This window comes from Paramacrobiotus metropolitanus, unplaced genomic scaffold (assembly GCF_019649055.1).
Source record: "Paramacrobiotus metropolitanus isolate TYO unplaced genomic scaffold, Prichtersi_v1.0 Parri_scaffold0000004, whole genome shotgun sequence".
Classification (NCBI taxonomy): domain Eukaryota; kingdom Metazoa; phylum Tardigrada; class Eutardigrada; order Parachela; family Macrobiotidae; genus Paramacrobiotus; species Paramacrobiotus metropolitanus.
The window spans coordinates 854,943-868,369 of record NW_026570224.1 but is presented as its reverse complement, the minus strand read 5'-3'; the positions used below and the strand labels follow the sequence as shown (position 1 = coordinate 868,369).

Genomic DNA, 13,427 nt, shown 5'->3' with positions numbered 1-13,427 from the left:
ATGTAAACCATATATAGACCCACCCAAAGAATTATGTGTATCTGTACACTGTACAGCGTATGTACAGAGTATGTAGGGCATACCGGCAAGTGTAGCGATGACATCATTTATTTCCGACTGCACAAACTCGAATGGAATTCCGTTTGCAAAATTGCAAACGACACACCCAAAACAGTTTCAAAAGGAGTCAAATGGTGATGAACTTGAAATGTACCACAAAAGTACAAAAACAGGTTGCAAATGCTTAAAAAACCCAAAAATAAAACCATGAATGACAAACTATGCTATAACTTGACGTAATGGACTTGACAAAATACGGTAAACTTTCACTTTTATTTACCGGCATGCTTCAAAACCACACAACCCAGCTAGAGCGACATAGAAAATCATCCAGTTACAACTTCATTTTGTTAATCCAAACTGAGACGAAACCATCCGCATATTCGCCATGCAGGCGTCGGGTAATCATCAGCTTCCGGACAAAATCCGAATTAAAAGTTGAACTCCAGACTCTTCGAATTATTAACCGATCAAAACTGTCAGTCCGGTCTCTTCGAAATGAATCTTGAGTTTCCATCATTAAGTTACGAAATTGTAGGCATTAATGAATTGCATTGAATTCATTGGAGAAAAACTGCACGAAATTCTTCCAGAAGGGTTTCAGAAAGTTAGAGCGCTCATCGGCCAGAGGGGATGCATTAGCTCCGTAAGCGCACAATGGGACGCGCATGGCAGTGCAGAGCAGCCAGATCATAGAACTTGCGCAACTCTTCGTCCTCGATGTGATCAATCGCAGCAGCCTACAAGGACGAACACGTCATAGGGTAAACATTATTGATCTGAATGACGACATTTCAAGTTGAAAAAAGTCAAGGGACCGGGCGTGAGAGTGTAGCATGAATGCCGCGCGTTTACCTGAATCAGCATGATGTTATCATCACCAATTTCGCTGCTGTCCTCAATCCCATCATTGTATTCCTCAAAGTATTCCGCTGACTTCATGTCTATCAACTCCCATATATCTTGGCACACCAACTAAAAGATAAACAAACAAACTTTAGCATAGAGAAAATTAGTTGATCAAATGGAACGTAATACACAGCGCAACAGACGGACGGATGCTCTTTTCATAATGAGTACCTAAAAGTCTAACACCTGTAATCTTTTTCCCAGTTTCGAAAGAACAGTGTTATTCAGTTTTTACAAAGCTTGGTGATTGCTCAATGTTCAAAGTTTAATAATTACGTTACATATTTAACAATGAATCAATAATTTCGCTGCTGAAAATTATTAGATTTTCAATTAAACATCTGCAGTTTGACCATGGATTACGTTGACAATCACAGAGGCGACTGCAGTGATACTAATGGTATTACTGAAACCAGACTCTCTAATGACCTGGGCGTAAACTGTAAAACGCTACCGCTTAGCGGCGCTCAGACATTGGAGACGTACGTATACGCTCATTCAGTGTTTCACAGAGCACGCGTCGTCCGTCGGTGTTCGACACGCCTTGTCACTCGGTCCGTGAGTGATCGTAATCCGTAAGTTCGTACCCAGCGTCTGACCTGAACTCACCTTAAGAACGCGGATATTGTTTTCTTGACAGTAGGCCTCAATCAGCAAAAGCTGCATGTGAGACAGTGGATCTTTCATATCCGCACCCAGTGCCTGAATGCACATCAGGACAGAGTCCGGTGACCTGAAAAATGGACATAAGCAACTGAAGCTGAAAAAGCATACAAAGATCGAAACTGCATGGAAGCAGCAAATAAAAGAGGCTTTTTATTTCGACTGCATCTTGCGTTATAGTGTATCTGCTCCTAAATTCAACCGTTTTCGTAAATCATTACCACGTATAACCCATTCAATTTTGACTTACACTTCCAGATAATTGAGACAACGCTCAAATCCGATGCGAATGCGATACTCTTCTTTGGCTAAATGGAGGCAGCTGACCAATGCTTCCACTAGATCGCTCTCCCTAAATGATAAGGAATCCAGTGAATCACCTGACCCACCCGCAACAGTAAAACTGATCCTTTGATGCATTTTCGGAGGTTCCAGTTTATTATCGCTGTCCGCATTAATAGTTAACGACACTTTCTCTGTCGATCGCCGTTTAAACAGCGTAGCCAAATTGGGAGTTTTATATTAAGGCGTAAGAACTTAATGTTAATTACGACTGGGAAAGGGAAAAGCGAGCAGGGATCAATGTATCAGATAGATATCTTCCGTGTTGAAGAACTTTATGTTAAGCAGACAACCGACGACTGTACTACAGATATTTGAATCCGTAAGCACACTATGCTTTAAAATGAAGCAAACGTGTCGATGCAGGCGCCGTCGCGTTGGAATAGACTACAAAATAGTGCCTAAACGAGTGCTACCGTTCAAATGGCAGGAGTACACGTAACGGATTCAATTGAGCAATGCGCGGCGGATTTGATGCTGAGTAATCGTAGACAAACAGTACTGTGCAAGCCGAAGATAACACGCCTCCTATTGAGCTTTTTAGCTTTATCATGCTGTGGCTGTAACAGCATGTACGGTACAAGTCTCAGAGACGGTTCTTTTTGGCTCGATGTAATTAGCACGCTGGCATTTCTTGCATTCAGCAGATTAAGCTGCTGTGATAGTACGGTAATAATGGTTGCAGATATGAATTATTATGACGTATTAACAGGAAATATAATTGACAAGTGAAATGGATGCGATATGCTGCAACGCAGACGTGAAGCTGCAGAATGCCAGTTTATGCGGCAAAACCGAATAAGGCAATAAGGAACTGCGATCTGTTGCAACTTTCCCACGACGCTCGACCAAATTTCGTCACACATCCTGTTTTTTCAGTATGCCAAAACTCATGAAACCGCTAGCAAGCCCGTAACAAAAGTATTCTCAGTTAATACCGGTTCCTGAGGGATACTCGTATAAATTATCTGTCGAGTGTCGACTACAGTTTGCAGACACTATAAGTACTCTATAGTGTCGACAGTCGACGTTCAGGCGATCGCCATGCAATACCGTAAATTCAAAACTAATAAAATTGATTGTTACCGTATAGTTTATGCATAAAATAAAATTAGATCGAATCGCACTTTTATTCTTTCCTAACGGGCAACGCACGGTAACACTACATTCGAAATACAGATAGATACGTGAATTTAGAATTTCTATATGTACAGTATTTGTTTACAAAATCACAAATGCAGTACTGCACAGTTAATACAAATTTACTAACTTACCAGCAAAGTTTTAGTGAGCACGTCGTGTTAACAGGAAAGCGAGGAGTTTGCATTGTTGGTAAGTATTTGGAAAATATGTTCATTGGCGGTCAATGACAAAGAATTAATCCTCTACTACCAACAGTTAATAGTGCGACAGGAGATGACTATGGCAAAAATATACTTTTTCAAAATTTCCACAGACCGACTGTGTATGAGCTACGATTGCAACATCGTCGGCATACAAGTACAATTTAGAATCAGTGTTACCTAATTGTTTCAAACCAGAGCGAAGTTTTTGCGGTAACAAAATCAGATAAATATCTTCAGTTTAAGCTTATCATCATCAGTGCACTCACCGCAAGAACGTGTGCTTCCTCGAGTCTTGAATTCTGTAATCATGGGCTTTGACTTATGCGGTACTGTGCAGCTGCTCAATTACAACAGTTTTTGTGCATGTTGTTCTGTAATTGCTGCTTAATAAATCTACTCGTAGGGATGTAAATTAAAGAACACGTGGATAACTGTCGCCAGTTGGATACATTATCTATCTTTACATTTTTAATAATATGGTTTTACGCTTACTGGATTTACTTAATCTTGCAACGCAAGAAATTAAATCGCATCCTCGGCATATATTTTGATGCATGTTTGGAGAACAATTTACCGTTGCTAAATTGCTAACTAAAAGCTTTTTTTAAGAATTTTAAAATTTAGGAATTTCGAAAATATTTATATTTTGCACGCATTATTTTACTACCAACAGTATTATTGTACTGCTTCCCTTTCTTCTATAGTGTCGGGAAAAAAATTGATTTATCTGATATTTACTTTTTGCAACTTTTCCGTCAATACTACAAAACTGTAGCAACTGCACAGAACAGTTACGTTTAATTGGAAATAATCATGGATCATTCAGTACAGCTTTTCCTGTCAAGAAAATCGTCCATCGCTTGCAGGAATATGATTCGACTGTAAGATATATGTTTTGTCTCGAATTCGTGCTTGAGCCCTTTCTGAGAATATATTGTATGTATTAAAGAAGTGGTTTTTTATGATAGTAAATCATTTATTTTGTGTCTATTCAGTGTTAGTTTCATAAAAAAGTATATCTGTCTCGCAGTGTTTGCTGCCATTCCTCGGCATGCACAACCTTAAATTGCTACAAGTTATTACTGTATGGGTGCAAAACTTTTGAAATATTAACAAACTAACATGGTGAGTGCCCTCGCATGACGAAGAATTGCAGTTACTCTGTGTACTAAAAGCGCGAAAACGTTACTAGAAAACCATTAAAAATAAATAAAAAAATTTCAGGGTTATCTGATCACCAGCGCTCACGCGATGAAGCCAGTTTGTGTTACAAATAAGATCTAACTCTACGATGTAAAAATAATTCGTGTTATGTCATGATCACGTATAAACCTAAACTGCTTGTACCGTGTTTATCGTATAACGTAATGCAACTACCTTATTCTGCACGCACTCGTAACTGTTGCACTTTAAATGTACTTTAATTGTCCTTGCAGGCTGATGCAATGTAGGCATCAATTAAGTTAGCGCAAGATGCAACAGATAGATATACGGTATAACTGGTCTTCTGTTCGGAGGTCATCGAGCTCTAGAGTAGGTTTTCCCGTGAAACGTTTTCTAATAAGAATAAGCTAACAATAAATAAAGCCAGATTTATAACAGAATATTTTTATTACACTATTTGCCGTTTTTATTTGTTCTAACACCAACTGCAAGCTGGTATGTTCTTGATTTAATAGTTGAAAATAGGCAACTTCCAAGTTGGTAACTGCTATACTGAGGTACAGACTCTGTACCTGTAGTTGTTTACACCAAAAATACAAGAAAAAAATATGCAAACTGGCAAGAATGACGCACAGCAAAAGTTTTGGAAAAAAATCTCGGTAACTGTTTGCATAACCTTCATAAATGTGGCATCGTCTCCACTAATATCTTTTACGTGTATTGTGATAACAGAAATCTGCAATTGTGGTGGTTGTACTTGTACACCTTCGCAGTTTGCATTAAAGTACAGCTGTAATCCGACATTGCGTGCTGCAGTATTTACCAAAACGGCTTTAAAAATTATTAAAACTATAGAAAAGTCATACAAATTTACCGTACAGATATATGCAACTGTCGAATTATATCCATGTATGTACTGTAACTGCATGGCAGTTAATTGTAAGTCGCAGTTGCTTATATAGCATGTGCAATATCAGACTACAACTCAAATAATTTAAGAGAAAATGTCATGTCTTTATTTCATCTTTTTGGGTACCATTTAATCTTGTTATTTCATTTCTTCACTTGTACTCGACCAGTACTCAAGAAATTTTAAGGAAGATCGCGAGAACAGCAGGTTTACGATTCGTGAAGCTAATATACTGAAGGTGGTCCAAGTCGAGCGTAAGAATTCTAAAAGAATACAAGCTTTAATAGAATCATGCTTAATTTTACAAAGTTAGTGTTACTGCGCTTTCGGAGGGTGATAGAGAATTCACGTTCGATAAGTACACAATCCTTTTGCGTAGAGTTAAAAGTTGCTTTATGAAACCTATAGTTCATGCAGCTACAATGTGAATCGTAATAATTAACGTGCATCATAATAATAATATCATTATGGGATTTGCTTTATTTTCTCGCTCGCGAAGCGGCTTCTGCGCATCAGTGGTCACCACTTACACGAATAACAGAATCAAACAACTGTAGATCCAAACTAAAGGCACGTATTCTTGCATAAACCGCAACAATTTCGACGAAACCTTACATATTTGTACTGCAACTTCCGTCAGAAAGGACACGCCAGAAGCAATAGTTATTTAATAACAATACATTTTTTAACAGACATCTTTTCCATGCATCCTTCATTCTGCTCGAAAGCCCGCAACATATCCGAATCACTATTTCTCGGGTACATTATTAACATGTATCACTTGATCACATCTGCATTGTGTACAGCGTCGTCGGCATTGTTAACTGCTGCTTCAGATCGGCTTTTTGGTAAATAGGCATTACCGCGCCAATGCCATACGCTTAATATGAGAGAATACGAATTGATGAAACGGTTGCGTCAGGGGAACGCGTTTTCATCCGCTAGCTAAACGGACAATGGGATGACTGTTCGTTTCTGCTGCAGCGATTTCGTAGGCTGAATGTAAAAGGTCATCCTCTGGACTTTCATACTGCGAAGCCTGGAAAAAGGAATACACCAACTTGGTACACTGGGAATTGCTCCACAACACGTAGCTACCAGCGTCACAAAACAAAAATACTTCTGACAAGTATAGTTATCGGTGCTACTATCAGCGGGTTATGGATGTATAAAGTTGTCAAGATCGGCCGCACTTACCAATATCAGCACGATTCCATCATCACTCTCTTCGTCTTCGTCTTCGAAACCTCCCTCTTCATCTTCAATGTCGGTTTCGTTATTGTATTTTACTATGTTCCACAAATTTTCAGGGGAGTGGACCTATACAAAAACGGACGCGATCAATATCATGACTGTGCCGATTAGTCAGCGATGCCGTTGCAGAAAAATGCAACACCAGGTACTGTAATAAATATAATACTGACAATAATTGACTGTATGGGCAATATTTGCCAAATTCTGTTGCATATGCCCGATATATCGTTGTACCTTCAACAGCGGTATCTTGTTTTCGCTGCAATAGGCTTCGATAAGGAGAATCTGGACATGTGATAAGGAGTCTGTGTTGTGCTCGTTTATTGGAAGTATACAAATGGAAACCGTTCGAGCGTCACTACAACAGCAAACATTCAAGGTAATTAATCTTACAACATACAAAGAATGACAAATTACAATAGAGACGCACGCTACATATGAATTCCACAGTTATACAAGTCTTACAATTCGAGAATCCGTAAACATTGCGCCAATCCCATACGGATACGGAACTGTTGTCGGGCCACGCACAAACTTCTCAAAAGGGCGCGCTCCAGATTGCTCTCCCTGCAAGCATAAATTGCACCATTGCAACATATGGAACATTGGCCTTGTCCTATTTAGTAAAATATTACGGTTTTTTCCTGCTCACTGTTTTTAGTTTGGTAATTAATACTACATGCACTTATGCAGCAGCCGTTTCCGCCTCAAATCAAGTAGCAGTACGCAGATATTAGATAGCACTAGCAGTATTTAATTAATACAAGCAATTCCCGTTTGCTGTATTTTTTAATCGTTAGCATCTGACTTATGATAAGTTCCTAGAAGCACTTCCTTTAACGATCATGTGTTCGCACAAAACGATTCGCCGCAAATATGCAAAAGAGAAAACATTTCCTCTCCAATCGGTTCCGCAGCATGTCGTGTGCAGTGTGCACCACCCTATATAACTAGACTCGTGATCGTTTAGCGCCTGCAGCCATAAAAAACTCCTAAGAACTAGTTTGTTTTCAGACCTTGTTAAGTCAAAACTAATATGTGTCTGTTTTCGGAAATAATCTACCGCTAATACGGCAATAACTACTTACTGTTACTCAATCGTTTCGACTTCGACATCTGCATTTGCGGGCACCTCGAATAAACAGAACAAACTAACAAAATTTTTATATAAGTATCTATGATATGCAGGTGCGCCTGCAAATAAATCAGATGGATCAGAATGGAAAAAAAATTTAAATTGGGATTGAAGCGAAATCGAACGCAGCCGAGGTAGCACTAACAATAAGTAATGCAAAACGAAGCTGGTTTACCAGAAATTAATAAAAGTTTCTTCTTCACGGATCAGTTTAAAACATTGTAGAAGAATTTAAAGTAGCGTAAAACTTCAAAACATCTAGTATCAGATGCAATATATATCTTGTGACTCGGTATGCAGATTTGCCGCAATTGTGGAAAATACCGGATCACAAGCTAGTATAAACGACTGGCCTGGGAGTGCCTACCTATCGTACATTAATAATAGCAGTATTACGCAACTGCAAAACACAGCTACAATGCAATATTGCAAACACCTGCATTATGGCTGCATATGATATGCAAATACAAATAGCAATTACGTATTGGGCAACTTGCAGTTGCATTATTGCAATGAGACACGATTACTAGCTCTTACCAATCTTTTTTCAGGCTGACTCGTAAGGAATAACGTTTGGCAGGAACATCTCGCTTTTGTTCTGGGGCATTATTGCTCAAGGTTGCGTTGCTCTTCTCCACATCGAAGGATTTTGTTACAATCCCCATATTCAAATAAAAGCAATGGGCTTGCATTTAAAAAAACAAAAACAGAATTACAACGGGCGCTGACATATGTAACTCTAATCAAAACCAATAAAATCCAGGCGATCAGTATTCGTGTCACAGAAGTGTAATTTTTACTTCATCACGTGCCGATCATAATAATAACACTAATAATTAAAACCACTCGAAGAGATCAGTTTAAACTTAACCCATAAGCAAATTCGTCTAGTGAAAACGTATTTTACATTTAGATAACAGAGGGAAACACCACTGTTTATCGCCAAAACGGTATACAAACAACAAACGCGATCAATGTAGGATCCTACATACGATTTAATACGGCAAATTCCGTATACGCTAGCATGCACAGCTCAAGCCATGCCATATACCGTAATACTGATCTTGCACTATAACTCAAGCCTCGTTCTGGAAATGACAAAAACTGCCGGATCGATGAAGTGCCCGGTAGTGATGGCGTAGCGAAACGTATGCAGTGTCACTATGCACTACTGTGCCGCTTTTTCGACGCAACGGAAGGTACGAGTACGGGTTTTTCGGGTGCGACAAATGGGTTTTCCGATTGGCCAACGTTTCGTTGGGTTCGAGCCGTCACCGCATCGTTACAGCGTGTCTGCGCATTTTGAATATCACGCTTGTCATGTGCGACGGCAGCAGCGGTAGTAGATTATCTCTAGCCGGCTACCGCAATGTTCTTACATAACAACCTCGATTTATGAGAATTGTTAGCCGGTAAAAAACCCAAGAATCCGCGACAACAATTATGCGAACGTAATCAGACCCATATTAAGTGCAATTTACCGCAATCGAACCTTGAACATAATTACAGTCTTCCGATAGCTCCGAAGAGGCTATAATTTTTGGTGCATGAAACCATAAGGAATTAGGTATTTCCTTATGCAGTGCTTATGACTTATGAGGATTAAGCAATATCCAAATTCCGGTACAAAGTACTTTTCCAGCAAATGGGTGGGTCGTGTTATTGTTAAAAATGGTATACTTGTACATCAGTACAATGAGTACACTGCATTATGTTATGTTATTGAACAATACACACAATAATTCGTAAAATTTGTTTGAACTTCTTGGCACAGTCACAAAAAAAAGCAGCAGAAGTCCGGATGCAAGCCTGCAAACAATGCGAATTTAGGCATTTCAAAGTATTCGAACTACATCAGTTTATCCGAAAACATAAGCATTACATCGAACATAACATAAACATTACATAATTTTGTACTAGGGCCGGGGATGCTTGCGACTTGGGATTGAAAATTAGCTAGCATAATCCGCAAACTTTCGCTTTATGCTTCTTTGTGTTTTCCTATTTTCATAACTGCAGGCTCATAAACAACATTAATGGTGTGTCTTGCCGAATGATAACGTGTTTTTATGCATCTTATAATTCATTATTAGGCGCTTTTTTATAAGATAATGAGCACATGTACATATTTATGGTAGCCAATACGTACATTACACATGCCTGATCAGCATGCGTAAATTTACAATAGTACGTACGTACGTTAACTGTATCTGCACATCTGCAGATCTTCAGGTCAATCAAATTAGTCAGTCAAATCAAATAATCATAGCAATAATAATATTAGTAATAATCAAAATTTTCTGTATTACTATAGTTTAATAAAATCTGATACTGCAAAGTAATTAGTTGAACGATGCAATTGCAAAATTTAATGTTACGTATGTTTATGTTTAATTGGCATTTTTGTCATACATTTACCAATAAAAAACTTCAAATGCAACACTTTTTTATTCCACAGGCAAATCGTGATTTAAAATTAATATAATGCACTTTCATGGTGCCGATAAGAATGCTTACTATAACGAGAAGTAATGATTTTGCAAGTTTTAGTCGCTATTTTGTATTCGGCACATGTCGAGTCTTCTGACGGTGCTTTATCAGAATGCACATCTTGCTTTCTACGTGGTATCTGCAGCAACACAATTTCCAGAACGCGATCAGGTGTTTATACTGTTTAAGGATAGCTCAATAAATTTACAGCAATAGCATTACAAAATTAGCATCTGTACGCGTAAAAAAGCTGATGCAATAATATCTGAAGAAACTCTATTCTGGATATTATTTTACCGGGAAAAATCAGCACAGTAATGCATTGCGCAGCTTTCAGATAAACAACGCGAAATTCAAGAGTAATTTTTTATAACGTGGTCACCGGGTAAATTAAATTAATTAATGCTATTGTGTATCTGCTTATAAGACGTCATTTCTAATATTATTCATTATCGGAGTGGCCAAATGCAACCACCAAACATACGCAAGTATAATGTATATTTCTGAAGTACATATGCGCACCACCGCACGCACCTTGAACGCAGACGTAAGTATGCGAGTAAGGTAATCAATTACTTCTAGTCCTCTATTATATTTTAATGATTTTCATCGGTTCTGGGGAAGACATCCTGCACCGCATGATGCGATCGCGCCATCCACAAGGGAGTGAGTAAACCATGCGTGTGTCGGTATGCGGTTGGTGACGTGTCATGGGATGACGTGTTCCTGTATCTCATGATCTTGTACTCGTATCCGATCTAATGTTATCGATTCCACCAAGTGGAAATGCCGCATCATGGTGATGCCGACTGTCGAGATGGCTTTAACCTATGTGGAATGTGCACTACTTTGCGGCACCTTCCGTAAGGTTCTTATTTTCCAGTTTACGCTGGATTATTCCAGATGCGTCTCGAGGTAATTGCACCACGTAATCACGTAAACAATACCGATTTAAAGGTAACGTAGTAAATTGCTACAATGATGGAACTGATCGCAATACTGGCGCCGAAAACAAATTTATGGATTTATTGGTCTAATAAGCTGCATTTTCACTTTCTGATTCAATCATTCATGAGAATGGTCCAATTAAACATACCAAAAAGGCGAAACGAAGGCGATGAAAGCAAAATTTACAGATTACAAGAAAATGATATAGAGAAAGAAAGGCACCCATCAAGGTGTATATCAAAAAACCGTTTCCGCTCGATGCATTCCGCTGTTCGAAGGCAAGCATGAACCGGGACAATTGTTGCGTTCCACTTTTCCATCGTATCCATTGACCTTGGAAATCGTATGCAACCTCTTCCAGGCTTAACCCAATTCAACAAACCAATGCTCCAGTTCTCCCTCTCGTCCGATCCGTGGGCTGGTAACAGCCGTTCGGCACTGCATCTGCCAACAGTCAGATATGGGTCGCCCATGTCCACCGAGTATCGTCATCCGCTACTAACAGCGTGTATTCCGTAATACTGTAGTGAGTGCACTGGCTGCTTTTTTAACTGGGCAAGTGGATGATAGGCCGAGCACTGCAGTGCAAGCTGGCGCAATCATATATCTTCTGCAACTCATAATCCGCATTGTGCATATGATGGGAATTCTGTAAACACGAAAGATGTAATTTAACTAACTGTTTTCCTGTATTAAGAACAACATTGCCCTGTTGCTTATGCAGTCCGTTGCAGATGCGCTAACTGGAACAGTTAGTACAGATCTTTACCTGTATAACAATTAAGCTGCTGCAGTCATCATCCATAAAATCATCTTCCATATCGTCCGCTTCGTCATCGGTCTCTGGTAGCGGTTTAACAATGTGGGAAAGTTCATCCGAGGATACCACTTTAAGCAGACGTATTCCGTTTTCGGTGCAATATGCCTCTATTAACATTACCTGCAGGTGCGATAACGGATCTTTCTTATCCGTGCCAACTGGCAGTATGCACATAACAACCGATGAGGGGTCACTGAAACAGCAAAGGCTGTTGTTTATTTACGTTTCATCACCGGCGCCATTATTGCTATTAAATTAAAACTGTACTCTATACCAAAATAGTAACTTCCGTGCTGTTGATTTCAAAATTTTTTGTTAAAGAATCACATGGTCAAACAAGTCGGAAAAATTTTACTTAAAAATTATGAAAAATTAACTAGAAAATTTTAAAAGCTGGCATTTAAAATCTTGTGGCTGTACTTACAGTTCCAAAATCTTCATTGCGTTGTTAAATCCCACCCGAATACGATACTCGTTTTGAGCTATCTTCAAACTTCGTAGCAAGGCATTGATTAAATCCGCTTCCCTATAAAGCAGGGAATGATTGACATAGAGCTTGGGAAACACGGGTTCTTCCATCAGCGGCAACATTTTAGATAGTTTCAGTAACAATAAAAAATAAACACAATCGCAATGTTCGGAAGTGAACTAGGAAATACACGGTTGTCCAAGCACACTTCTTCTTATATAGCTAGACGAGTCCAAGTGCAACTCCGCCCCCACATTCGTGTTTTGACGCGTTTCGGTAAAACACGTTCAAACTCGCAATGGGCTACCTGACTGGTTTAAACCTGAACGGCGCATACGTACGTACAAAAAGTTTTATCCCATCCTACCAAGCTACTGATTGGCCAAGCGTAGGGTGATTCATAGTACAAACAGAAATGAATGGGCTTTGTTGTACGTGCCGCCTGGATCATTACTCTCTCGTAGTCCGTAGTAACAGAAAGGCCCGCGCTCAAGCTCTGATTCTGACTCAGACTCTGACCGCTCAAACTCTGACTCTGACTACTCAAAGTCTGACTCTGACTGTCCGAACTCTGACTCTGACTGATTAACCTAAGAATAACTTAAGAAACCTAAGAAACCTATGAAAAACTAAGAAACCTAAGAAACCTAAGAAACCTAAGAAACCTATGAAAAACTAAAAAACCTAAGAAACCTAAGAAACCTAAAAAACCTAAGAAACCTAAGAAACCTAAGAAACCTAAGAAACCTAACAAACCTAAGAAACCTAAGAAATCTATTAAGAAACCTAAGAAACCTTCAGAGTCAGAGTCAGACTTTGAGCGGTCAGAGTCAGACTTTGAATAGTCAGAGTCAGAGTTTGAGTGGTCAGAATCAGAGTCAGAGTCAGAGTTGGAGTCTAGGCCTAACAGAAAGTAA

At 39.1% G+C, this 13,427-nt stretch overlaps 3 protein-coding genes across 3 annotated transcripts; all 3 read right to left on the bottom strand.

Moving 5' to 3' along the window:
- Positions 1-90: 90 nt before the first annotated feature.
- LOC129602666 (uncharacterized) lies at positions 91-3,461 on the bottom strand. The gene is made up of 5 exons (XM_055501756.1): positions 3,249-3,461; positions 1,883-1,984; positions 1,579-1,702; positions 916-1,035; positions 91-800 (listed from the first exon to the last, which is right to left on the bottom strand). Exons 1-5 carry the CDS (start codon positions 3,329-3,331, stop codon positions 699-701), a joined length of 531 nt encoding a protein of 176 aa, XP_055357731.1. The 5' UTR covers positions 3,332-3,461; the 3' UTR covers positions 91-698.
- A 2,401-nt stretch (positions 3,462-5,862) lies between these two features.
- Positions 5,863-8,993, bottom strand: LOC129602665 (uncharacterized). Its single transcript, XM_055501754.1, has 5 exons — positions 8,321-8,993; positions 7,114-7,215; positions 6,883-7,006; positions 6,592-6,714; positions 5,863-6,433 (listed from the first exon to the last, which is right to left on the bottom strand). Exons 1-5 carry the CDS (start codon positions 8,473-8,475, stop codon positions 6,329-6,331), a joined length of 609 nt encoding a protein of 202 aa, XP_055357729.1. The 5' UTR covers positions 8,476-8,993; the 3' UTR covers positions 5,863-6,328.
- Positions 8,994-11,285: 2,292 nt separating this feature from the next.
- Positions 11,286-12,694, bottom strand: LOC129602784 (uncharacterized). Its single transcript, XM_055501935.1, has 3 exons — positions 12,466-12,694; positions 11,991-12,234; positions 11,286-11,870 (listed from the first exon to the last, which is right to left on the bottom strand). Exons 1-3 carry the CDS (start codon positions 12,630-12,632, stop codon positions 11,769-11,771), a joined length of 513 nt encoding a protein of 170 aa, XP_055357910.1. The 5' UTR covers positions 12,633-12,694; the 3' UTR covers positions 11,286-11,768.
- Positions 12,695-13,427: the final 733 nt, after the last annotated feature.

Bases quoted from the DNA above. Each gene is read 5' to 3' on its own strand.
- LOC129602666 (XM_055501756.1), bottom strand. From the start codon at position 3,331: ATGAACATATTTTCCAAATACTTACCAACAATGCAAACTCCTCGCTTT. The intron at 1,703-1,882 runs GTAAGTCAAAAT...TCCATTTTTCAG, and splicing joins TGTCTCAATTATCTGGAAGT to GTCACCGGACTCTGTCCTGA. The intron at 1,036-1,578 runs GTGAGTTCAGGT...TTTATCTTTTAG, and splicing joins ACAATATCCGCGTTCTTAAG to TTGGTGTGCCAAGATATATG.
- LOC129602665 (XM_055501754.1), bottom strand. From the start codon at position 8,475: ATGCAAGCCCATTGCTTTTATTTGAATATGGGGATTGTAACAAAATCC. The intron at 7,216-8,320 runs GTAAGAGCTAGT...TTATGCTTGCAG, and splicing joins GTCAGCCTGAAAAAAGATTG to GGAGAGCAATCTGGAGCGCG. The intron at 6,715-6,882 runs GTACAACGATAT...GTTTTTGTATAG, and splicing joins ACAAGATACCGCTGTTGAAG to GTCCACTCCCCTGAAAATTT.
- LOC129602784 (XM_055501935.1), bottom strand. From the start codon at position 12,632: ATGTTGCCGCTGATGGAAGAACCCGTGTTTCCCAAGCTCTATGTCAAT. The intron at 12,235-12,465 runs GTAAGTACAGCC...TTGCTGTTTCAG, and splicing joins GCAATGAAGATTTTGGAACT to TGACCCCTCATCGGTTGTTA. The intron at 11,871-11,990 runs GTAAAGATCTGT...TCGTGTTTACAG, and splicing joins GCAGCTTAATTGTTATACAG to AATTCCCATCATATGCACAA.